We start from the raw sequence: 25,071 nt of genomic DNA, 5'->3' as shown, positions 1-25,071 counted from the left end.
ATTATATTTTTTTATTCCAAGCTGGGCATTAGATATTTTTGCATTAGATTATGGGTTGCAGCCTTTGATTTCGAAACTAAGCAATTTTATTCGATGCAATTACATTTTTTTCTCTTTTCTTAGAGAGGATGAATAGTGATTCCTCACTTACTTTCTTGATGATTCAAATCCATGATATACTAGTTACAAGACAAACATTTTGATAACTCTCTTGAAGTAATAATGAAATGAGGAATGACGACTCTTAAAAGTTACCAAACTGGCAAGGGTCTAGCTAAATTCTAACCTTATTAGATGGTTTTTTTTAAAGGGGACAAAAAAGGAACTAATGGCATACTACATTAAGCATGAAATTTGCACATATGTAATTTTATTTACACAAACATAATGCATAAAGAATGTTGCTTACTTGAAAGAAGAAACACAAAATAAGGTAACCTAGCTAGAATACTGAATACTTTATGGCTTCTCATAAAAATCAAAAGTTCCATCTCTTACACTCATGAATTTTTGGTCTACTGCATCAGACACAAAACCAAAATAGAAGTTGTATCCTACTATAACATACTGGAGAATTTGGAGCAAACTTCTATCCCATTTGCCTTCTAAATTTAGACTTAGGGAAGTCTTTTTCCAAATGAATTTTTAGGTAGCTATTGACAAAAGGAATAGTTATTTATTTATTTAAGCGATGTGCACCTTTTGGGAGGACTAACTACTTGCCTTGCACAATTACGGGGCTAGCCGTTTATTCTAAATAAATAATTTAAGCGTTTTATGTTTAGATAATCCAAGATAAACAAAGCTTTAAGAGTTTCTTAGTAAGATTATTAACAATAATAAATATTCATTAATTAATTAGAAACACATACAAGATGATGAAGTTTATCCTTCCCTGAGTGGATTATATAATGAACTTTTATTTTCGCATAAATGAAAAGAGCTAGAAGCTCTTAATGAAAATAAAACTGAAAATGGTTTGAGTAAGAAATCTAGGTTGTTCCATATAATCCTACTACTTCCATCCTTCTTCTTGAAAAGGTCTACTTTGGAAAAGTCTTTGGGGTACTTCGCTAGATGGATAAAGTGTTTCTTGATTGTTTGGAAAAGTTCATTCTCAATGCTTCCTTTCCTTTCTTTTCTAATTCGATAAAGTCATCATCACTCACTCCTGCTGCTTCCTTTGCTTTCTGCTTCGTTCTTCTAGGACATTCTCAATTCATTATCTTCATTGGAGTGCTCCTCTCTTTTTTCTGTCTGTTTCATGTCCACCATGTCTTTCTGCTTCTTTAGATGCGTGTAAGATTATACAAACAATAATAATTTTCTTGCCTTTCTCTTAATAGATGCAATATGGCGTTAAGCATTAGCTTTATCTTCTTTCACTTCTTTTATGCCAACTTTAGTAGAGTAACTTTTACTTTTGGACAAAAAAAGGTGACGGCCTCAAGTAAAGTGATAGTTGAATTTGGTATGTGTGGCTTTGTTCCACAATGGTTTTTATATAGGAGTCTTTTTTTTTTTAGTTGGCTACGGCCTTTTGGTGAGATTTAGTGCATCACACGAAGAGAGCTTTAGGCGAGCAATTTAGACTTTTGGGTCATTAAACCCTTTATTGTAATAAATTTTTTTTTATTCTGTGTTTTAGTATTGGGTGTTTTTGAGTCTAGTAACACTTTCCTAAGGTTTTTGTACTCTCTTTTATATAGTGAAATTTTGCTCCTCCTCCGTCCATGAACATAGGTCAATTTGACCAAATTACGTAAGTTTTGTTCCTCTATCTTCTTTTATTTCTTTGTTATTTGTCTCCCGGGGTTTGCCAAGAATCCTTTAGTTAATTTTTTGAGATCAGACCTAACAAACTGATACCAAAGCTTCTTCAGAGAGTTTGTGTGACGACCTCACCTTCTTCTAGGGCGTACTCTAGAAGTTAGTAGATCGCCTGTCTGACTCTCGGTAAGACTCACTTACTCACATTAACTTCAGAGATAACATTTCCATTAAACAACTGAACGTTCACTCCTAAGTACAACTCTCCAATCAGCTTGAAACATAAATTTGTCCAATAAAAGAAACAAAATACATGTTCTAAACATCCATTCTTAATGCCACACCAAACTCATGATAAAAGGTTCGACCATTTCAAGGTACAAAGGAAACCATGACTACAATAAATACACACTAACGGATCTTCCAAAACAACTTCCTAATTCAACTCGATCATTCTTCAAACTTCAATTCCTGAAAGGAAAACAAACTAAAAGGTTGAGCGAAACCCAGTGAGGTTCCATACAAGCAACAATCAATTAAACACTTAAACAAGTAGCAAAATTAAACAAATAAGGAAAACTTCACTGAGTAATCACTGTTAAAAGGATACAATGCTCATATTAGAGCCATTTCAATGCACTACACACTCCGCCGAACTCCTCCTTATAACCTCCAAAACAGTAAACACTTCCCTCACTTAGATGGTCATATCAGTAATCTGCTAATCCGTGGTAATACTCGAGCATATCAATACACTTACCCAAAGCTACCGTCCTATCTGACCAAACCCTTTTGCTGGCTCGAATAGTCCGTTGAGCAAAGGGTTTTGGGGCCTAGTTTAGCTGGTGTGGTAAAGTACACACCGGCTTACAGTCATGCGCACATACAATAACACTTGGTCAATTATCAATCTTCAACCTCAAACTAAGTCGAGTGCGATAAAGTACACTCCTGATTTAGAAGGCGAGGGACAATTGAAAACACTTCATAATAAAGCACTGGCATAATCATATAAACATCATTTAAGTAACACATAGGTAATTTTAACACACAAATGTGGAAACACTCACCCTAATCAAAAGTTACACTTCGATCTAGGAATTGCTTTCTTGCACGCTGCTATCTCCTGAGATAAGTTATAATTGCCATAATTATTTAACTACTCTTTTAGTGAAATTTTAAAAGAAAGCAGCATTGTCCTTTTACTACTTCTGTACCTTTAGGTTTATTGTATTAAAATTCAACATTAGCTCTTAATCAAGAAAGTTTTAGAAATAACTACTTTAGGATACTTTATTATCTCATATATCTCTTTTATGGGTTAAAGTCATGCGCGAAACCGGTTTACTATCCTAAGGTAAATATACAATTCATATAAGGCCAATAATCACCCACCAAATTTGGAGTTTAGATCACTAGAAACCAGGTTTCTTGACTTATTAAACAAGATACAAAATTCCAGCAATGTCTCTCTCATTTCTCTTCAAAAATTTATCAAGTTTATTGGCTCAAAATGATGAAGATATACATCTACACCAAATTTAAAGTCTTGTGAGATATTTAAACTAAGATTAAATCATTTTCAATCCAACTTAAAGAGTAAACCTGGTTAAACTTTTCATTTCTTCTCTCTCGGCCAAATCAACTTCCATTCAACTTTGTTGTTTAACCTCTCTCAAAATTCATCAGCTTTTCAGGTCTCAAGTTCACTAAAATGAACGTGAAAGATAGGGTCAAGATGTTATAAAATGCTCCATATGGATTCACAACCAATTAACCTGAATTTTTCGAAAATCTCATGAGAGTTTCATTTCCTCACACACTCGGTTAGCAAGGCAAGAATTCCAGCACAAACATTTCAAAATGTTCAACAAAACTCTAGCCTTTTCTTGTTTAAAACACTAATTACTTAGTATACATTCAGTCCAGCATAAACCAAGGCAGATAACACCTAGTTCCAGCAAATTGTCCAGCCAAGAAACCATATATACTAAACTGTCATCAGCTAATTGCATCAGTCATTAAAATGGCAACTTAACATACAACCACTTCCTTAATTTCTTCTGTGTTAACTCCAACTCAACATGCAAAACAGGATTATCAAGCTACAAAGTAGCCTTAAACAGAACATATAAAAGTTCACAACTAAAATTCAATGGAAAGAGTGATCAAAAGTTCACCTCTCTTTCTCTCGGCCATTCTAGCGGGTTCTATCAACTTTCTTCAACAATTTCAGCTAGGATTTCCAAGGTTTTTATTAGTTTCAAAGGCAAATATCTTTTAGGTCAATAGATGAGACATATCTCATGCATTTACTGTAAGTGACTCCAAAATTTCAAACAACAAGTTGCATAATCAACTCTCATTTCCTCGGCTCTAACAAAATTTTCCAGCGATGTAGCAGTTTAACATTTGATGTTTTCTCATAGTTTTCTCTTCAGTTTCATGCTCCAACTAAACATGCAGGGGATGATTATTCAACTACAGATTAACCTTAACAAAACATGGAAATTTATAGCAAAATTCAAGAGAAAAGCTGAAGTACTAAGATTTATATCTTCTCTCGGCAGTAAATCTGATGCATAGCAGCATGCAATGCATGAAGACGAATTTCTTCTACTAAATCCCTCCATCTTATGCTCAAATTTCTCATGCAAGAAGAAATCAAGATGTTATCCAAAATTTTACAGATTAACATAGAATTTTAGAGTCATGAAAGTGTTAGGGTATCAGACCAATTATTTGAAAAAGGAAAAGACCAACAATTTAATAGAAAACTATATCTAGCACGAATGATGAGCAACGCACAAGAATTAACGTGGTTCGGCTTAATCACTAAGCCTACGTCCACGGAGAGAAATACTTGTTCTTACTATGAGAGAAAAAACACCACAAGATTACAACTTGATTTCCAAGCCTCAACTCTTGTATAACTCTCTCACCCACTAAGAACTCTCTCACTCTTTTCTTGTGTGTCTTTGTAGTATGCCAACCTACCTATTTATAGAGAACATTACTGCCAAAAAACCAAATAACAATTGGAAACCACTACTATTTCCTAAACTCATATAGAGTAGGAAATAGTATCTAGCTAAATAGGGTTTTACTTGACTACTACTTTAAGTAACTAAAACCAAATTAGGAAACTAGTTACTTCCACACAAAACAAGAATTCTACCTAAAAAGAACTTAAGCCAATTTCCTAACAAAAAGTCAGCTGAAACTTTTCCATTTCCCCACTCGGATGAGCTAAAAGAATTCCACCAGGTTATCTTTCTTTATTTTCAACTCAAGGTTCCAACTTTCACAAGTTTCTATGGCTAAACTTTACATAATATCAGAAATAAACATTTCCATGCATTTCCTATAATATTCTTCCATTTTTCCATTGATAACAGCCTGCAATTTCAGTCGATCATCACTCAGTTCTCACAGGTTCAGTCAATGATCATTTGAGTTTCAAACCAGAATTTTCCCTCAGTTGAAGCTCACTTTTCTCTGCTAAAACTCAACTTACAATTTAAATATACACTTATTTATACTCGGTAAGTAGATATTAGTCACAGAAATTTACCTCTTGCCTTTAAGAGTTAGGAATTACAGACGGTTCAGATTTTCTTTCCAGCTTTATTCCCGCAGGTCTGTGACGTGCGCGGGGTATACTTATACAATAAGTTCATTCACAATCAAATTTTACATTTATAAATTCCTAAATACCCCACACGCGATTTATCGCAAGTATACGAATCGTGAGCGAGTATAGGGTATTAATGATCGATTCCACAGGAAAGAGTGCAATTACCGGTGTTTTTCCAACTCCTTTATTTTTTAGACTACCACAAATATAAAATTTATGAAAATAACACTAGAAAGCTTCTAGAGATATGGAATTCCTTACTACTCTTGCAAATGAAGTTACCGGTTAAGTGAATGCTATTATCTTGGCTAGTTATGGCGTAATTTCCTTATATATGTGAAACCTACTCTCGTAGTGAATCATCTATACTTGTAAATAAGTCATTCCTACTCTCGTGGTTATGAATTAAATACAAGTTCATTTCTTTTATGAAATTACATGAACAAGTCACTTAAGCCACATAGGTGCACCTCTACTCTCGTGAGTATACTCCCTAGGTTTATCACTTCTTTGAACTAGTGTTAAATTCCAATTCTCATTGCAAATTTAATACCTTTAGATAATCACAATTAATGGCCAGTTAATTATGATTAGAAAATCGAAAGTGATAAATAACTTTCTCAAAATAATATCACCAAGTAGCCAAGTAAACATCATAAACAAACTATAGCAAGTTCAACCACAACTCTAGGCATAAACTTTAACTAAACATGGTAAAAACAAACACCAAACTTGTATTATAGTTAAACATGAATTCAAATACAAAAGAGAAAGTGATAGGAGATAAGTCACCCTTGTCACATGAGCTTCAAACTCTCCATTTTTGCTCCTCCAATCTTCCTCCAAATATAACTACAAATACAAGAAGGATAAACTACTCTACCTATACTATACTAATGAACTAAGAAAAACTAGTGAACACTACATTTTTGGTGAGTTTTTCTAGCCTTGCAAAGTTATTTTGAATCTTGCAAGTCCATGCCTATATATAGGTGAATGCAATCAAGAAATGAGACTTGAAACATCCCTTTTACAGCTGCTAATTAGTTATCATACGTTCATCCGTAGCTGTAAATTATTGAAGGAGAAAACAAGTTGTACCAGTGGAGAGCAGCTATTTCTGACCAGAATCTAGCTACTTCAACTGCTATTTTCTCTATGATGGTGGATGAATTGGCTCTTGTTCAAAACATAGAAGTTGTAGTCCATTGAAATAGCTGTTCAATGCTTCAAGAATCATCCAATTTGGAGTTCTGAAAACCAAGATATGATAAAAATACCACTGACTGGTCAATTCCGCGTTTTCAGCTCTCAATAGCAGACTTTTACTTTTGTATTTCGACATTTTGACCAGGAAAATAGCCGAATTGGACTTTGATGTCTTCATACCAAATGTAGATCTGTCTCTTAGCTTCAAAAATGGTTCAAGAATCATTTCAATCCAATGTATGTAGCTCAAGATATAGACAAAATACAAAACGTGTCAAAGCTGAACATCTTGCTTCCTTTTGACTTTAATTGCATTTCTTCTTTCACACTTCATATTCTATTTTTATCACTTTAATCCATCATCAATCATCAAATTATATTCTCAGTGCACTCCATTTGATGATTGAATCAATAAACCTATAAAATATGAAATTTTTATCATAAAAATCCATAGAAATGCAATTTTCACACTTTAAACCACAAAATGCATATTTTCACTAGAATCTTAGTTAATTATTTATAAAATTAAATAAAACACACCAAAACTAACCAATAAAACACACTAAAAATACATAAAATATACTCTTATCAGTCTGCTCCCACTATCTCTCCCGTTTCCTTACTTTCGTTTGTTTGATTATGCTTAGCAGCTGATGGAGTTAATCCACGTCCTCTCCTCAGGCCTAGTTCCACTTCCTTAGTTTGTTTCAGAAAGAAAGGAAGGAACGGCCTGGTTCTTTTCTCTCAACTGCAGTCAGTCAATTGAAGTAGCCAACAAATTTTCTCCTTTTATTACTCACTTATCTCTCTGTTTAGAAGGCTCAAGAATTAGAAGAAGGAAATGCTACTCGGTGGTCAATTTTCCATTCGGTGCTACACACTTCAAAGCTGCTCCACTCCGTGACCAAACTCTCCAAATATTTCCTTCTCTCGGTTCCTATTTTAGAATTCTGATGGCTTGCTTGCTGGCTGCATGGTAGTTTAACTGAAATTCAAGGTTGGTTTGGTCTTTTAGTTTTAGCTTATTTGCTTACTAAGAGCTATAGTTTTATTATTTCATGCATTGGCCCCTAACTTTATTTGTTCTAATTTGTATATCCCTATAAGAAAATTTTCCACCATTCTAGGATATTTCTAAATTCTCAATTTAATAGAAATTCAATTAGACATTTAATTTAACCAATTATTTGTTATATGTAATATTTCTAATAACCAAGTAAATAAAATAAAATAAATTCAAGGCATACCCATAATTTTCGCGAGTTCTCATAGTTTGGGTTCGAAAAAATACACTGCAAGATTTGTTAAATAAATTTCTTAAAAAAGAACGAAGCCTGCCGAAATGAAAGGGAGGAAAGCTCATAACTAGGGCTTAACTTGTTTATTAACACAAGCCATCCAATCTAGGTAGTGGACACCCCTTATAGGGTGCCTAGATAGTGAAAGGCTATCCCTTTGCAAGGCTGGAAGCCAAGCAAAGTCACAAAGTTGGCTAACTACTCTTGAGCAGAGCCCAGGCTTGTAGATAGTGACTGAACTCCCCATAAAGACTGTCAACTTCAGGATGTGGCGGTTTAAGATGGAGGCCATTCTAATTCAAGACAAAGTTGATTTAGTGATACAAGGAATTAGAAAAAGCCAGAGGATGTGGCAAATATGGATTTTGCTGGAATGAATAAGAAGATTAGGTCTAGTATTATCTTAAATCTCTTTGACAAGATTTTACCAGAGGTAGCCATTAAGATTTCAGATAAGGCCATGTAGGACAAGTTTAAAACTTTGTATATAAAAAAAAACAATTAAGAATCATCTTTATTGGAAGCAAAATCTGTATCTATTTCTGATGACTAAAGGTACAAATATACTCTCATATCTTGATAAATTTGATTTCATTGTTATGGATTTGGAGAATATAGATTCAAAAATTAATAATGAGATTCAGGACCTATTACTTTTATGTTCTCTTCCTTATCTTTTAAGTATTTTCGTGATACTACAATTTATGAAAAAAAATAATTTCGTATTAAAAAATTAAATCTACATTAAAATCTAAGAGGCTGGTAGATAGGGATATCACTAGAGAAATTAATGTGGGTCAAGTGGAAGGCCTAATTGCTAAAGGCATAATTGATGAAACAGGATCTCACAGTAGTATGCCTAAATCTAGATCAAAATCCAAACAGAAATTTGGAGTCAATATTTTCACAAAATGGGTCACATTAAGACAAATTACTTTAAATTGAAAAATAAATTAAAGCAAAAGGAGAAACTTGGTGAGAAAAATACTGAGACCACTGAAACTCATGTTGTAGCTGATAAGAGTGATGGAAATATTTTCTTTGTGACTGATGATAGAACAAGGTCTAAAAATAAATAAATTTTAGATTTAGGGTACTCTTATCACGTGTCGCAATAGGAATTTGTTTTCTACTTATGAATCTAGTAATGGTGGAATTGTTTTCATGGGTAATAATGTCATTTGTGATATTGTTGGTAAGGATATAATCCGAATTAAAATTCATGATAGTATTATGAGGACACTCAATAATGTTAGACATATTCCTAATTTGAAAAAGGATCTCATCTTTGTGTGTGCCCTAGAGGCTTTTTGTGCAAATACACGTTGAAAATGGCATTATGGAGATTTCTAAAGGTGATCTTGTTGTTATGAAAACTTGCAGGTGTAGTAGTTTGTATATTTTGCAAGGATCTTGATAGGTTGCATTTTTGTCATTAATTTTATGATTATTTCCTTTCTTTATTTTACCAAATATTGCGTTAATTGGTGTATTCTACTTATTTTTGGTAATTATTGCTAGTTGTAGGGAATTGGATAAAAAAGTATTAAAAGATGTGATTTCTTCACTAAACTTGCTATTCGGCGTGGTTGCGTCAAAGTTAGAACTCTTCACGTTTTGGGAAGTTCGGGAGTTGGCTCGTGAGTTCCAGTCGAGAGTTGAAATCACAAGAGTTGGATTTCGCACCAAATGGACAATATTTCATTTCTACTGGGATGCTATTTTATTTTACAAAGATTTTCCTTTTCTTGTTCAGATAGGATTTGGTCTGTTGGGATAATTTGAATTTACTTAGTAGTAGTAGTTTTAGTAGGAATTGGAAACAAAACACAGGAAAAGAGTACGGACTTTGACTCTTTCTTTTCAGCCTCAAGAGACGTGACTAGTTAGAAGTCAATTAGGTTTTTTTTTTTTTATCTTTTCTTGGTCAGCCGTAGGAGACAAGAAGACATATTTTCTTTTTTCCTTTTCCTTGGATTTTTAATCTCGATTTTAAAAGAATTTTTTCGGCAATTGATTCTACTATTTTGCGTGGGATTTCTTCAATGAAGATGAACTAAATTTCTATTTCTAGTCAAGAAATAACTGAGGGCATGATTCATTTAAAATTGTAAGATCGAATTAGTTTTATTTATTCTTTTAATTTTTTTGGTATTCATATATTCACTGCTTTACTTTTTTATGGTTGTTGAGTTATTCGAATATCCAGAGCTCGGAATTTAGATTAATACAATAACCTAAAATCAATTAGGGCACTTGAATCCGTAATTGTTTAATTGTTCAAAATTAATGGTAACTGGCATGATTGGATTTATATCAGAGAAATATATGGACTAATATAAAATAACTCTTTGCAAACTTTGCAAGCTTTCCACCTAAGAATATTTAGCCTAGGGATGGCAATTGGCACCCGCCACACAAGGGGCTAATAGGGGAGGCGGGGGTGGAAAATTTTCCACTATATTAAGAAATAGGGCGAGGATGGGGAGTATACCCCCACCCCGCCACCGGTTAAATATATATATAATATTTAATTGGGTTAAAAACAAAAGCCCCTGTGGTATAGCCATCATACAGAAAAGCCCCCTGTGATTTCATATCATACGCGTCGATACTCCATGGTTTGAATTATTCTAAAAAGTCGACGGAAATCGTCGAATGTACCGTGTTTGTCTTAAACGCATTGGAAAGGTGCGTGTTTCTTGCGGAAAATAGATTTCTACCACAAACTTTCACCTGATATGCCTACTTTACCCTTCAGTGACTTTAATAAAAAGAGAACTTTCACCCGAACAAGTTCATGGCGCTCAGCTTCGGCCAAAATTGAAGGTTGTGCATACATCGAGAGTAATCAATCAAGCAGAGGTTGCAAGCCAGCAAAGGAATTGCAGGAAACAAAGCCTTAAGGTAAAAATATGAACTCTATCTGTATATATTTTGTCTGTAAATATTGAAGGGAAAGTGCAGAAAGTGGTCCACGATATCTTCCTCAAGCTCTCGACCAACCAGTGGCGGAAACGGAGCTAGAGGTCTTCGATACCAGTACAAGATATGTAATTGTCGAAGAAAGACGAAACTAAAGATTGTTGAGTCGGAAAAGCCATCGAAAGGAATGTTGTATTTTGTGTGTGAAAAAGATGAATGTGGGTTCTTTTCATGGTGTAGTCCAATTTACAGAGACGAGCCAGATCGAGATGCACCTGTCCCCGTAGTGAGCCAACCTGTTCAAGAAAATTAGTATTTGGGTGGCGTGCTCTCAAAACTGGAAAATTTGGAAAATGAAATGAAGAACTTGAAATTGCTAGTTGGAGATTGTGTTATGGTATCTATTTTTTCTATTTTATTGTTGTTGATGTCTACTGGATAAGATAATGGTAGGCTGTTGTTGATGATGTAGTTCTTCATCTGCCAAATTGCTAGTTGGTGGGCTGTTGTTGATGTATGGAGTTTTGTCGCAGTGAAAATGAACGGAATTGGTAATCTGCATTTTGGAGTTTTGTTCTGGTAATCTGTATTTTAGCAGGTAGTCTTAGCTCAACTAGTTGTGGTGTTTTGTTTGATGTCTACCAACCGAATAATGGTCAGTGTTGGACAGCAAGTGATATAGAAGACAAAAAAAGAAGACAAAAATGAATCTAGTTGCCATTCCACATAACAGACCTTTGGTGGTTAGCAACTTCATTCAGTAACTACAAAATCTGTAACCCAAAATCTGTTCCCAAAACATAGATTCAGAACTGTTTCCAGATTCGTTCAGCAACTACAAAATCAACCTTTCCATATCACATAACATTAATCTGGTTGCCAAGAACTTCATTCAGTAACTACAAAGATAGTAATACATAAGCCAAGTGTATGAAAAAGTAGACAAACATTTCCATGGACAACCAATCATTGTACAGGAAAGATAGTTGCAAGTAGGCATCATTACAACTACATGTAATATTCCAAAATGATGTTCTAACTATGGCTAGGCAACTATTCTGGCAGGTAATTAAGCCTGGATAGCTTTTGATCTCTTTGGCCTTAACTTCCGCAGGATATTAGTAACAGTTGGAGCTTTGGCTCTTTATGCTATTGCAGTGGTGCCATCAACCCTATTACTCCCATTCATATTTGTACCATCCATAGGCTGCAATTAAAATAAAAAGAGAACTTAGATGTATACCAGTACAATTATATTTTTATGTAACTCATAAAATCCAATGTAAAACCTTGGTTGAGTGTACACCTTTGTAGCCTTTTTGCTGGTCTTTGTAGTACTTCGAGTAGCAGGAGCTCCTTCACTAGTTGGCTGTGGTTGAGTGGACGACTCAGTAATTGGTTGTGATTGAATGGATTCAGCTGCGCTTGCTTCAGGTGCCTATAAATGCCATTTAACATTATTAATACATACAGATGCTATAACAATGACATTTAAGCGTACAAGGAAAATTACCTTATAAAATTTGGAGTTAGGGTGAATGGGATTCTTGCACGTCCGTGAGTTATGCCGTGGCTGAAAACATCTCTTGCAATGTACCACAAGACCCTTTCTAGTTGATACTTGACCTTCTTAGGCTTATCTTGCGCTCTTCGGCGCAGTTTCTTTGGTCTACCAGGCATTCTCCTAACCACATGGGGGGTTTATGGCCTCTTCTTCGCAAGTTATCCAGTAAATATCACTTGGAACAGGTGTGATAGTATATGCATATGTTTTTAGATATTCTGCTTTAGTGTAGCAAGTATGCACATAATTTTTTATAGGTAATCTACACACTTCTATCGCAGCACATGCATGGGCACAAGGATAACCTGTTAATTGAAAATAACCACAGGTACATGTCCAGTTTTTCAAGTCTACTACTACACATTTTCTCACACCACAGTCAACCTCATACTTGTGACCACCGTCCCAGGTTGCAACAAATGTCCTACTCAACCTCTAGTTCTTGTCAATCTTTTCTGTTATATTAGGACAGATTTCTCCTTGAAACTTTTGTATTCCAGATCTCTTTGTTTGAATTCTCTGCATCAATCTCCTCCTTATCCATTCAAGCATCACAATGATAGGTAACTCTCTTGCTTCAATATGTAGTTGTTGAATGACTCATTTAGGTTGTTTACCAGAATGCCACATTTACTATTTCCTGTAAAATGTGATCTACTCCAATGAGTTGGTGGAATTCTGCTCAACCATTCAGCAGCTTCTTTGTTTGCCTTTTCTAGTTCAATCATTGCCACTTTCCATTCCCTTTCATTACCAGCACTTGCAGCAGCCCAAAACATGTCTTTCATTTCCTTTCTTTTGAACCTTTGGTTAAAATTCTGGTACATATGCCTCAAGCAAAATCTATGTTCTGAATCTGGAAACAATTCATTCACAGCATGCACAAGCTCTTTCTGTCTATCTGAGATAAAGGTCCAAGGAATGTTATCTCTTCCCATGCCCAAATCAGCCATTAGCAACTCCAAAAACCATTTCCAGGAATCATACCGCTTTACCTCTACCATTGCAATTGCTATTGGCACCATGTTGTCGTTGCCATCTCTGCCAAGTGCTGACAATAATTGTCCACCAAATGCTGTCTTAAGAAAATAGCCATCTAGACCAATTATTGGTCTACAACCATCAAGGAAACCCTGCTTATAGGCATGCAAGCAATAATATAACCTTTGAAATATACATCTTGAACCATCAGGTGGTTTGTCAATCTGAATTTTTACAGTACTTCCAGCATTTGTGTCTCAGACGGTGGCTGTATAACTCCAGAGTTTTTGATACTGCTCCATGTCCGTGCCAAGCATCATATCCTTTGCCTTACGCTTAGCTCTACCAACCTTAGCAATTGACACATTGATCATTACATCTCTTTTGATGTCATTCTTCAACCCCATCAAATCACTTTTGGATTATCCCTGATCTTATCTTGATATTTGTTGCTCAGATATGTGGCTGTTGCATGCTTATTTTGATATTCTCGAGCACACACATGCTTACCCTTCAGTGACTTTATTTGGAAGGTTGATTCATCTTGAATTGGCGTTGCCCGAATCCTCCAACTACAACCTTTGGCACAGTTGGCAATAATTTTTTTGGAGTAGTTTATCACCCAAGTAACTTCATAACCCTCTCTTACTAGCCATTCACACAACACAGATCTAAACACTCTAAAATTAGTAAACTTCTGCCCCACTTCAGCTCAAATTGTGGCTTCCTAAACTCAACTTCAGGATTAAAGTCAAGGAAGTCATCATCTTCTCCACTACCAAATCTAAATTTGTCCAGCAACTCTTCATTCGAAACCACAGGTTCTTGCCAATCCTCTTCAGTCACCTCAGCATTTCCTACCTTTTCGTCTTCTTCTCTCAAATCTGATTCTCTAAATTTTGCTGGTGATTTTTCAATGTTTATAGCTTCATCTTCTGATGGCCCTTGAGATGAAACAGGTCCTTTTTCAATGCTACATCTTCAACTTCTGATGGCCTTTGAGATGAAACAGGTGGTGTAATTTGCTGAATCACATCAGGCCCTCTATATTGTGAAGTTTTACTTGCCCTTTTCTTTCTTACAAAACCCTTTTTTGGAGAACTTTTTTCATCTGTCTTTCCAGCAAATGAGAATGCATGCACTGGCAATTTTGAGGAAGCAGTGGTGCCATCACCTTTTTTTATGTCTCCATCTGCCCCTGCCCCATTTTTATTGTTATAGTTGCTGTCTCCAACAGCATCTTTCTTCGGGCTAAAGATGTCTTCATCTTCTATTGTCTCCAACCTATCTTTTAACCATTCTGGCTCTTCATCATCTTCATATGCACCTGTCCCTGTAGTGTTAGTGACCCCACCATCTTCATATGCACCTGTATCAGGGCCTTTATTTTTTATTCCATCACTAACCCCACCATCATTGATCCCACCATCTTCTGGCTCCTTTTCAAATGGCTCATCCCCACTACAAGCATAAATTAGCCTTTCCTTAGGCAAGTTCCAGTAGCACTGGTTCATTAATTCAATATCATTATTGTCTCTAATTGGGTGTAGACCACCTTCTAAATCAACATCTGGGACACAAAACCAAAACGTTACTCTAGTTGCTCCTTCATCTACTTTTTTAAACATTCTGCATAGGCTCACTATCGATAACTGATCTTCAATTCTGTCTTTGAAAATAGCCATGTGGGTTCCTGTGTAGTGGAGCCTTGGTTTTTCTCTAAATCTCCCACCAAAATACATGTGTATGTCAACTTTGTCCTCAGATTTCTCCTCTGCTGCAGCATGATAAGCAATAAAGTTCTCAGATATTAGTAATTTGTCTTTCACAAGTACACAAAAAACTAACATAACACAATCAGAACAAACAATTCATTGTAGGTGGGATTGGGGACCACATTGGACCACAACATGTCTCCATATAAGCCATATTAAGATAATGAGAGATTACAGAAGCTGGCGTGCTTGACTAGTCATGGCATTTAACAGTAGTAATTGATCAATAGAAGTAATACTGCACTTTGATAGTATAACTTCAAGCCAAAAAGACGGACTGTCAGACTCAACAATTGAGTCTGACCAAAAAGAAGGGGTGACCAGATTAGGACTTGAAACGCGTAGCCTTATCATCCCAAACAATTGAGGCATTGGAACCAAAGCTGGTAAACGTGTTTTTGGAGGGACTTCTTCTATAAAGCTATCTCTTTTTAAGTTTTCAATAATTATCAAAACTTTAGCAATTTGAAAGGGACGCTTAAGCTGTCTATCTATGCAGCTAGGTTTGCTGGGCATACATCAAAAACCTTCATCTTCATTAACAACATATGTAAATACATCAAAAAACTTATCTTTGTTAAATAATGGCCTCCCAATTTAATCTGAAATCAGTAAATAACAAATTTCCTTCCACAACATACCCCAAAACCCGAATCGAAATAGATGAGAGACGATATACTAACCCATTTTTCTTCAATTTTTCACTGCAAATCTTCACTTCCTCGTATTTTCCGTCGATCTTGATATTTGATTAAAATAAGAATAAAAAATTTTGCTGAATATTGGCTAGAAAAGGGGTTGCTCCATCTTCTCTCTAGGGTTTTTTATTTCTTTCTCTCTCTCTTCGTTGGTTTTGACAAAATGAAAGTGCAAAATTACTTCTGCAATTGTCGCTTATATCAAAAGGGTATTTTCATCTTTTCACTCAGCTCCGTCTGTTTTAATGATTCCGTCGACTTTTCAGAATAATTCAAACTAGGGGTACCGACGCGCATGATATGAAACCACAGGGGACTTTTATGTTGTTAACCCTATTTAATTTAATTAATTACAAACTTATAATAATGATATTATTAGATATAAGTATTATATAATGTATATTAGTATATGTAATATAATTGATATTATCAAGTATATTTATAATTATAATTATACATGTCTACTGACAGAAACTATTAATTAGTTATACTAAATTTACTAATACATTTATGTTAATTTCCTAATTACACTTAACATAATAACACTTTTTTTCTCCAAAAAAAAAACACAATAATGACTTAGTGATTGTATTTATTTCAAAAGTGAAAACTTGGCTACTTTAGTTGTATTTATTTTATCATGTTGTGTTATATTTAATTAGTTTTTTGTCTGATTATTTTTATGGGTTTCAATTGTGAAATTACAATGGATAATGACTTGGTGATGTATTGATATTTTAGTACTTAATTATTTGCTAAATTTTGACTACAATGAAATTATATGACAAATTTTTATTAACTCTATGGATGCCTCCGCGGAGAAAGCGGGGTGGGGTGGGCCTGCGGGGCGGGGGGGGGGAAGTGAAGTAATGAGCAACCTCCAACCCCAAACCCGCCCCATTGCCATTCCTAATTCTGCTTGACCATGTCTCTATACACTTTCATACCCCAACCAAGTGTAAATCATCTCAAGGGCTATTAGTCAACCAAATGACAAAGACAAAAGTAGATGTCGCACTAGAATCTCGTTGCTTCACTAGTTAATACACGCTGATTATTTGAAGAAAATATTATCATGCCCATGGAACAGGAAAACTTTGCCTATGAATCTGTTGATAAAACAATAAATAAGAGCTGTATAAAAGTAGAGCAAGCAAAAAAGAAAAAAAAAGTAAACATCATTGAAACATAGAAGAATTTAATCTAGCTTTTATAAATTACTACATCAACAATTTGCAATCAAATTTTTCTGGCTTGGTGGCATATAATGAAACATGTATTAGTCATTGAAGCAACGAGGTTTAATTCACCAATTCCTTTTGTTTTGGTCATTTATTTGATTAATAGCCTTGAAATATTGTAATGTAGCTAGGGTAGAGCGGCAAACAAGTCGGGTTGATTCGAGTTTTGATCTAATCAAATCGAATTTCAACTTAGTTTTATCAAGCTCGAACTCGAGTTCGAGCTTGATGAACTCTCAATGTAATAGCTCGATCTCGAGCTCGAACCTAAAAAATAAAAAAAATAATTATTTGATTTTTTTAAAAATATAAAATAATAAGTTTTCTTAAAAATAATAAAATATTATGTAATTTTACTATTAAAATAAAAATAATATATATATATATATATAATCAAGTCGACTCCAAACTAAGTACCTTTGAACTTGAGTTCTACTTGATCAACTCGAGTCAAACTTTGACTCGAGCAACTCGTGAGCGGTTCTATTCGTTTTTACGACCCTAAACTAGGGTGTGCAACCCTTTGCCTAAAAGTTGATAAAAATTAGATTTTTGGATGAAACTAGTAGTACATTTTTAACTTGTAAGGGTGTAGATTTTACTAGCTTTAAATATGTATGATGAAAAAAACTATTTTGCAAAAATATAAGGGGATGAAATTTATCATTTTCTCTTTTAGTTTTGATTGGGAAGAATTTTGTTTTTCCATTTGGCCCCTGATATAATATGCATGTGGTTGGGGCATATGACTCTAAGTCAGAAATTTGGTCGGAATTGGGTTATGGAGCGATATTGTTATGTTTTCAAAATTTAGAGCAAGTTTTGCATGGTTTGAAAGTGACAATTTGGATCATTTTCTCAAAAATAAAATTAAATTACCAAGAGAATGCATCATACTTCTAAGCCAATTTTGCTCCATAATTGTAGGTTACATAAACATCGATTAATCATGTAAGCTTAGATCAAGAAAACCCCGATTAAATGCAAATCTTGATGACTTCTGCTTGAAATTAAAAAGGGAGAACCGTAAGCTTTATTTGGGAGAATAAATCTATACGCGTGCATTTTATTGGCCTAATTTTTTTTTTCCTGCAACGAAGGATGTCCTATAACCTAATCTAGCCTAATCTAGGGGAAAGGATAAAGGGAGATGGTCAACTAAGACCAGCCACATAGGGATGGCAATGGGGGCGGGTGCCCGCGGGGGGCTCACGGGGCGGGGGTTGGGGCGGGGGGTGGGGCGGGGGCGGGGGGGAATTTTTTCCCCCCGCTTAGAAACGGGGCGGGGGGCGGGGGTATACTCCCCCGCCCCATCCCCCGCCCCGCCACCCGCAAAAAAAAAATATATATATATATAAATGACTATATATTATATGTAAGTTAATTAGTTGTAAACTTATGATAATGATATTATTAGTTAGATGTATTATATAATGTATATTAGTTTATGTAATATAATTGATATTATCAATTATATTAATAATTATACATGTCTACTAATAGAATTTATTAATTAGTTATACTAAATTTACTAATACATTTATACTAAATTTCTAATTACACTTAATAGAATAACATTTTTTTCTCAAAAAAAAGCACAAACACAATGATGAATTAGTGATTGCATTTGTACTAAAAGTGAAAATTTGACTATTTTAGTTATATTTATTTCATCATATTGGATTGTATTCAAATAACTTCTGTTTGATTGTTTTTATGAGTTTCAATTGTAAAATTACAATGAATAATAATTTTGTGATGTGTTAATATTTTAGTACTTGATTATTTATTAAAATTTAATTATAATAAAATTATATAATAAAATTTTATTAACCCCGCGGGTGCCCCCGCGGGGGAAGCGGGGCAAGGCGGGGCGGGGGGAGCGGGAGGCGGGGGACGGGGCGGGGGATGGGGGGAACTAATAGGCAACGGGGCGGGGGACGGGGGAGGGGTCCCCCGCCCCAACCCTGCCCCGTTGCCATCCCTACAGCCACATATTGTGGCAAATTTGTGGGAGGCAGGGGTTGAACCCCTGACCTCCAGCATCACCAAATATGGTGATGACCACTGGACCAAATGGCAAGTGGCCATTGGCCTAATGACTTGATGCATTAAATCTGCCCAATGACTTGACTTTTCCAACTTAACAAGTCCACGCTTAGAGAGTTAATGATTTTCCAACACCTGAAAATGATGAAAGGGAAATGATTTTCATGGAAAATTACTTCCACGGAAAATATTTTCCCAAGGAAAACATTTTACTTCCAACCAAACAGACCCTTCATCTGAATTGGGGACTTTAAATTCCACAACATTTCTTAAAGACAAATGGCGAAATCCCAATCCTACGCTTCAATGCAATAACGACCAATTTTTCCATCAGAACATTTGAGCCGAAAAAAACCATCCTGTCATTTTGAACTGGTTTTGCATTTTTCATGTGTTTGGTTTTTAAATTCTTTATCGCTATTTGTCCATACAATACAACAATATATCTCTACTACATTACAATAAGCAAGTTGGAGCAAACTTTTGGAACATTCTACTAAAAATAAACCTTATTTTTTAGCAATTGTAATTGCTCTTTATTTGAAAGCAATTATAATGTGATGCATTTAACCAGAATTTTATAGGTAGGGCTAAGCTGTGCTTGCACAGCCTAATTCCTTCTAGTTTTCTCTCTCTCTCTCTCTCTCTATATATATATATATAAACATACATAGATGTTATACTACGTCAAAATTTAGGCGGGGGATGGAGCGTGATATGTTCCCCCATCCCTTGCCCCACTTGAGGTGGGGTTAAAAAATCCCCCACTCCCACCCCTGCCTTATTTCTCCATCCTCAGGCGTGTTGGTTGCCATATCCAACCACCCGTTTGGCATACCCTACGGAATAGCAGTAGCAATGGCTATAAAAATTCTTCGATGGCAATGAGTATTGCCAAAAACTTATTGATTGTTTGGTATTGTAATCAAAAGGAATGGGTTTTCAATTTTTTTTTTATTTTCCCTTCTTCTTCCTAAGTTCCAATACTAAACCTTAACCACTTTCAACCACCATCACCACTAAAGTGGCAAGCCACTTCAACTAGTTCAAAAAATTTATATACCAAATGACTATCAAAAAAATCATCTCACTTTGGAGAAGTTAAATTTTAAATTAATTTGACATCGAATTGTCCAATAACACATGGAGTCAAACTTAAAATCTTGAAGACCAAAAAAAAAAAAAAAACACACAGACAGACACAAGGTGATGCTATGTTTTGCCTGCAAATCACAAAATTACGGGTGTTAAGGTTTCATAAAGAAAAATTTGTCAAAGTCACAATAATTGCCAAAAAACCAAAAGCTTCACCCAAGCAATTCACAATGGCCACCAACACCACCGCCAGGCACGGATTTAAGGGGGGGCTGGTGGGGGCTTAAGCCCCCCCAAGCCGCCGGAAAATCCCCTATATATAGCCATATAGGGGATTCCGGCGGCCAGCCCAGCCCAGCCCAGTCCCCCCACGGTGATCCAGATCTACCATCCTCCATGGCTCCATGCCTCCATGAATGCTGCAGAGGAAGTGAAGAAGAGCTGGGCCTGGAAAGCCGCTGCCAGCCTGCCGTGCTGACTGCTGAGTCTGCTGACTGCTGAGGTCCGAGGAAGAAGATGACCCAATTTATGTTGAATTTTTTTTTTGCCCTCTAAATACAAAACGACGTCGTTTCACTTTTAGTGGAACGACGTCGTTTTGTATAATGAGGGAAAAAAAAAATACATCAGATGAAGCCCTAAGGCTTCATCTGATGCAAAAGCACGCCGCCAATGCCAAAGGCCAAAGGCCAAACACCGAAGCCACTCACGAAGACTCCAAGTCTCCAACTCCAAGAAGAAGACGCCACTCACGCCAGGCTCCAAGAACTCCAAGAAGCTTCAGTTGAGATTCTACCATCCTGCTTCAAGCCTTCAATTCAAGGCTCCAAGACTCCAACTCTCCACCATTCCATTCACATAAATCTTTTAGGTTAGTTTTTTGGTTTAAATTACAATATTCATCTTTATATTTTTGTTAATTATATGTTTAAATTATTTTTGAATTTTGAGTATCTTGATATTAATTTGATTAAGATTAATTTTTATTTAGTTTATGTTAATGTAATTTAAGAATTTGAAAGATTACATTAAAAAATTTAATGATATTAAATTTAAATTAGAAATTAGTTTAGAAATTGTATAGATTTTAGGTTGTATTTAGTTTTTAAAATTTTGTTAGTTTTATATTTGAAATTTTAAGAATTAATTATGTGAATTAGAAATTTTGAATGTAAATATAAATTCAAAATTTTATGAGATTGAATTAGAAATTATATGGGTATTTAGTTGTACCTTATTTTAACTTTTTGATAATTTTATATAATGAATTTTATAAATTGAGAAATATAAGTAATATGAATTTATTATTAAATTAAAGAATTATTTATATGAATTTTAAATTAATTGATTATTGAATTGCATAATTTTATTGAATTTAACCACAATTATTTAATTGTGACAGAAAATGGAGAGATTCTTTAAACCTAAACGAGTCCGTAGTGGTGAATCTTCAAATGAGCCTAATATTAGTGAACCAGTTCAAAATCAATCTTGTGTGGAATTGAATTTAAATGATATTGTTAGTGATCCGGGATTACGAAAATCAGTTGAGAAATTTGATATTTCTCTTCGAGACCATGTCCGAAGAGAGTATTTGACTAGGGGACCTTGCCAACCGATTGGCCATATGTATCCAAAAACATCATTTGGTAAACAACATAGAAGTTTCCAAGATAGTTGGTATCAAAAGTTTGTATGGTTAGAGTATAGCATATCGAAAGATGCGGCGTTTTGCTTTTGGTGCTTTCTTTTCAAAACACAAAATAAGGGAGGTCGATATGCAGAGGATGCCTTTACAAAAACGGGATTCAATAATTGGAAAAAGGCAATGGAAAGATTTAATGAACATATTGGAGCTGTGAATAGTTGCCATAATGATGCTAGAATACAGTTTGAAAGTTTTCAAGATCAAAGGCATAGTGTGTCAAATGTGCTACGATCTTGTGGGCGCGAAATAGATATTGCATATCGCACCCGTTTAACTGCTGCTCTGGATGTGACCCGCTTTCTTTTGAAGCAAGGATTGGCTTTTCGTGGAAATGATGAGTCAACTAGTTCTTCAAATAGAGGCAATTTTCTTGAATTGTTTGAGTGGTATAGCCAGCGAAATACTGAGATTTTTGAGGTTGTAAATCAAAATGCTCCTGCAAATAATCAACTAACTTCTCCAATGATTCAAAAAGAGCTGGCACATGCTTGTGCCTCAGAGATCACAAGTGTTATAATCAATGATATTGGAGACAATTATTTTTCCCTAATAGTTGATGAGTCTCGAGACAGTTCAGTGAAAGAGCAAATGGGAGTTATTTTGAGATATGTGAACAAAGAAGGGCGTGTGATTGAACGTTTCCTTGCAATTGTACATGTGTCTGACACCACATCTCTTTGTTTGAAAGATGCAATTGATTCTTTATTCGCGCAACACGGATTATCATTATCCAAATTGAGAGGTCAAGGATATGATGGAGCTTCAAATATGCGAGGTGAGTTCAATGGTTTGAAGGCCCTTATATTACAAGAAAATCCCTATGCGATGTATATTCACTGTTTTGCTCACCAACTCCAGTTAGTTATTGTTGCTGTTGCTAAGGGAAATATCATTGTCAGTGAATTCTTTGTCTATGTCTCTATGATTGTCAATTTAACTGGAGTATCATGTAAAAGGAGAGATCAATTAAGACAAATATAACATGATAAGATTGTTACACTTTTAGACAGTGGAGATATTATTAGTGGAAAAGGCAAAAATCAAGAAACTAGTTTAGCAAGACCAGGGGATACTCGTTGGGGATCACACTATCTAACATTACTTCGTCTATCCTCTATGTGGGCTTCGGTGATTGGAATATTGGGAAATATACAAGATGATGCCTCCACTTCTGACAATAGAGGTATGGCCAGGGGTTTGATTGATAGAATGAATGATTATGAGTTTGTTTTTGCATTGCACCTGATGAAGTATTTATTGGGAATCACAAATGACTTGTCACTTGTTTTGCAACAAAGGGATCAAAATATTGTCCAAGCCATGAGTTTGATTGATACTATGAAATCTCAATTGCAAGACTTTAGGGAAGAGGGATGGCAAATAATTTTAGATGAAGTCAACAATTTTTGTGAGTTGAATATGATTCCTGTGATTGATATGGAAGACAGTATAGCAATCCGTGGCAATGCCAGGCGCAGTCGCAGAGGTCAAACCATCACTAATTTTCATCATTATCGCGTGGAAATTTTTTGTGAGGTATTATTTTTGAAATTATTATTTCATTACATTTGTTACTTGTTAACAGATTTTCTTAGTTATTAATTTTATTATTGTTGTGATGTCAGGTTGTTGATTTAATTATACAAGAGATGAATAATCGTTTCTCGGAAGTTAGCACGGAATTGCTTAGTTGCATAGCATGTCTTGATCCAAAAAGTTCTTTCTCTCAATTCAATGTGCAGAAACTACTCCGTCTTGCTGATTTATATCCTGAAGACTTCTCAAGTAACGATTATTTATATCTTGAGTCTCAACTTCGAAATTATATTTATAATGTGCAACGCGATCCTCAATTTTCAGAAGTTGGAGATTTGGGAAGTCTTGCTCAACAAATGGTTAAAACTGGTAAAAATACAGTTTTTCCATTGGTTTATCGTCTGATCCAGTTGGCATTAGTTCTACCAGTTGCGACTGCTTCTGTTGAAAGAGTATTTTCTGCAATGAATATTGTCAAGACTGATTTGCGCAACAAAATGGGAGACGAGTGGATGAATGACTGTCTGGTTGTATACATCGAGAAGGATATTTTTGCAACAATTGAAAATGAGCAAATATTGCAACGTTTTCAACGGATGAAGACTCGCAGAATGCAATTGCCTCCTCTTCGTTATTCGAGTGCAACAACTACCAATACTTCAAGTGTTAATCAATAACAAATTTTTGGGTATGTATAATTATATGTTTTTATTATTTTTATAATTATTGATTCTAAATTTTACTTATTAAATATATTTATTTCGTCACAAAAAAAAATTTTTAATACACTTCAGCCCCCCCAAAAATAAATTTCTGGCTCCGTCCCTGACCACCGCCACCTACTGGCCATCAAGAGAAAAGAAGAAGAAAAAGATTGGAGGAGAGAATAAAGGAAAGGAAGGAACATCAGTATGCTTACAAAAACACAAAAAGAAAAGGAAAAAGGAGAAAAAAAAAGAGTACAAGAAGAAAGAAAGACTGGTGTCGCTATGGACAGATAGCCGTATCTTCATTCTTTTTGTATTTTTCTTATGTCATTTAGTATTAAATTCGTCAATGGGGTTCATTTCCCCCCACAAATTGGTCAGTAATGACCATTACCTACTTTTGGGTTTTTGATTGTGATTGAACAATACCCATAGAAGTATATCAAACATCATCTATATATGGGTATAAAGCACTTTCTCTACCCATTGAAGAGTAGAAAACCCACCAACCAAACGGTTGGTAAATCTTTTTTGAAAGTTGGTCTTCTATCAGTTTCATTTAGAAACGGTTCCACATAAAAAACCACTCAAGAGAAAAAAAAAAAAGCAAAAAACGACAATAGCCAATTAATCTGTCAATTGTCTCACTCGAAGATGATGAATCGGATTTTCAAAAGCTTTAATATACGGATAAGCCATTTGTCAAAGTGTGTATACAGGTCAACCTGAACCTAAATCTGAACCACATAAGTGATGACACGTTTCTAATTATCAATATCATTTCGTTATAAATAGGCAAGGCTAGTTCTGTTGTATGTGCTGTTCATATTGGTTTGGCATCAACAAACAGCACAATGGCATCAAGGAGCGTTCAATTG

At 35.1% G+C, this 25,071-nt stretch overlaps 2 protein-coding genes across 2 annotated transcripts; both read left to right on the top strand.

Annotated features, from left to right (window-relative positions):
• The first annotated feature begins 20,943 nt into the window (after positions 1 to 20,943).
• Positions 20,944 to 23,951, top strand: LOC113696584 (uncharacterized). Its single transcript, XM_027215980.2, has 4 exons — positions 20,944 to 21,113; positions 21,645 to 22,725; positions 23,249 to 23,486; positions 23,576 to 23,951. The coding sequence occupies exons 2-3, from the start codon at positions 21,648 to 21,650 to the stop codon at positions 23,272 to 23,274; spliced, it is 1,104 nt and encodes a 367-aa protein (XP_027071781.2). The 5' UTR covers positions 20,944 to 21,113; positions 21,645 to 21,647; the 3' UTR covers positions 23,275 to 23,486; positions 23,576 to 23,951.
• Positions 23,289 to 24,163, top strand: LOC113697616 (uncharacterized). Its single transcript, XM_027217301.2, has 2 exons — positions 23,289 to 23,486; positions 23,576 to 24,163. Exons 1-2 carry the CDS (start codon positions 23,289 to 23,291, stop codon positions 24,161 to 24,163), a joined length of 786 nt encoding a protein of 261 aa, XP_027073102.2.
• The last annotated feature ends 908 nt before the right edge of the window (positions 24,164 to 25,071 follow it).

The sequence above is a fragment of the Coffea arabica genome, chromosome 6e (genome assembly GCF_036785885.1).
Source record: "Coffea arabica cultivar ET-39 chromosome 6e, Coffea Arabica ET-39 HiFi, whole genome shotgun sequence".
Taxonomy (NCBI): domain Eukaryota; kingdom Viridiplantae; phylum Streptophyta; class Magnoliopsida; order Gentianales; family Rubiaceae; genus Coffea; species Coffea arabica.
The sequence above is the reverse complement of the archived record's forward strand: the minus strand, read 5'-3'. Positions and strand labels throughout refer to the sequence as shown.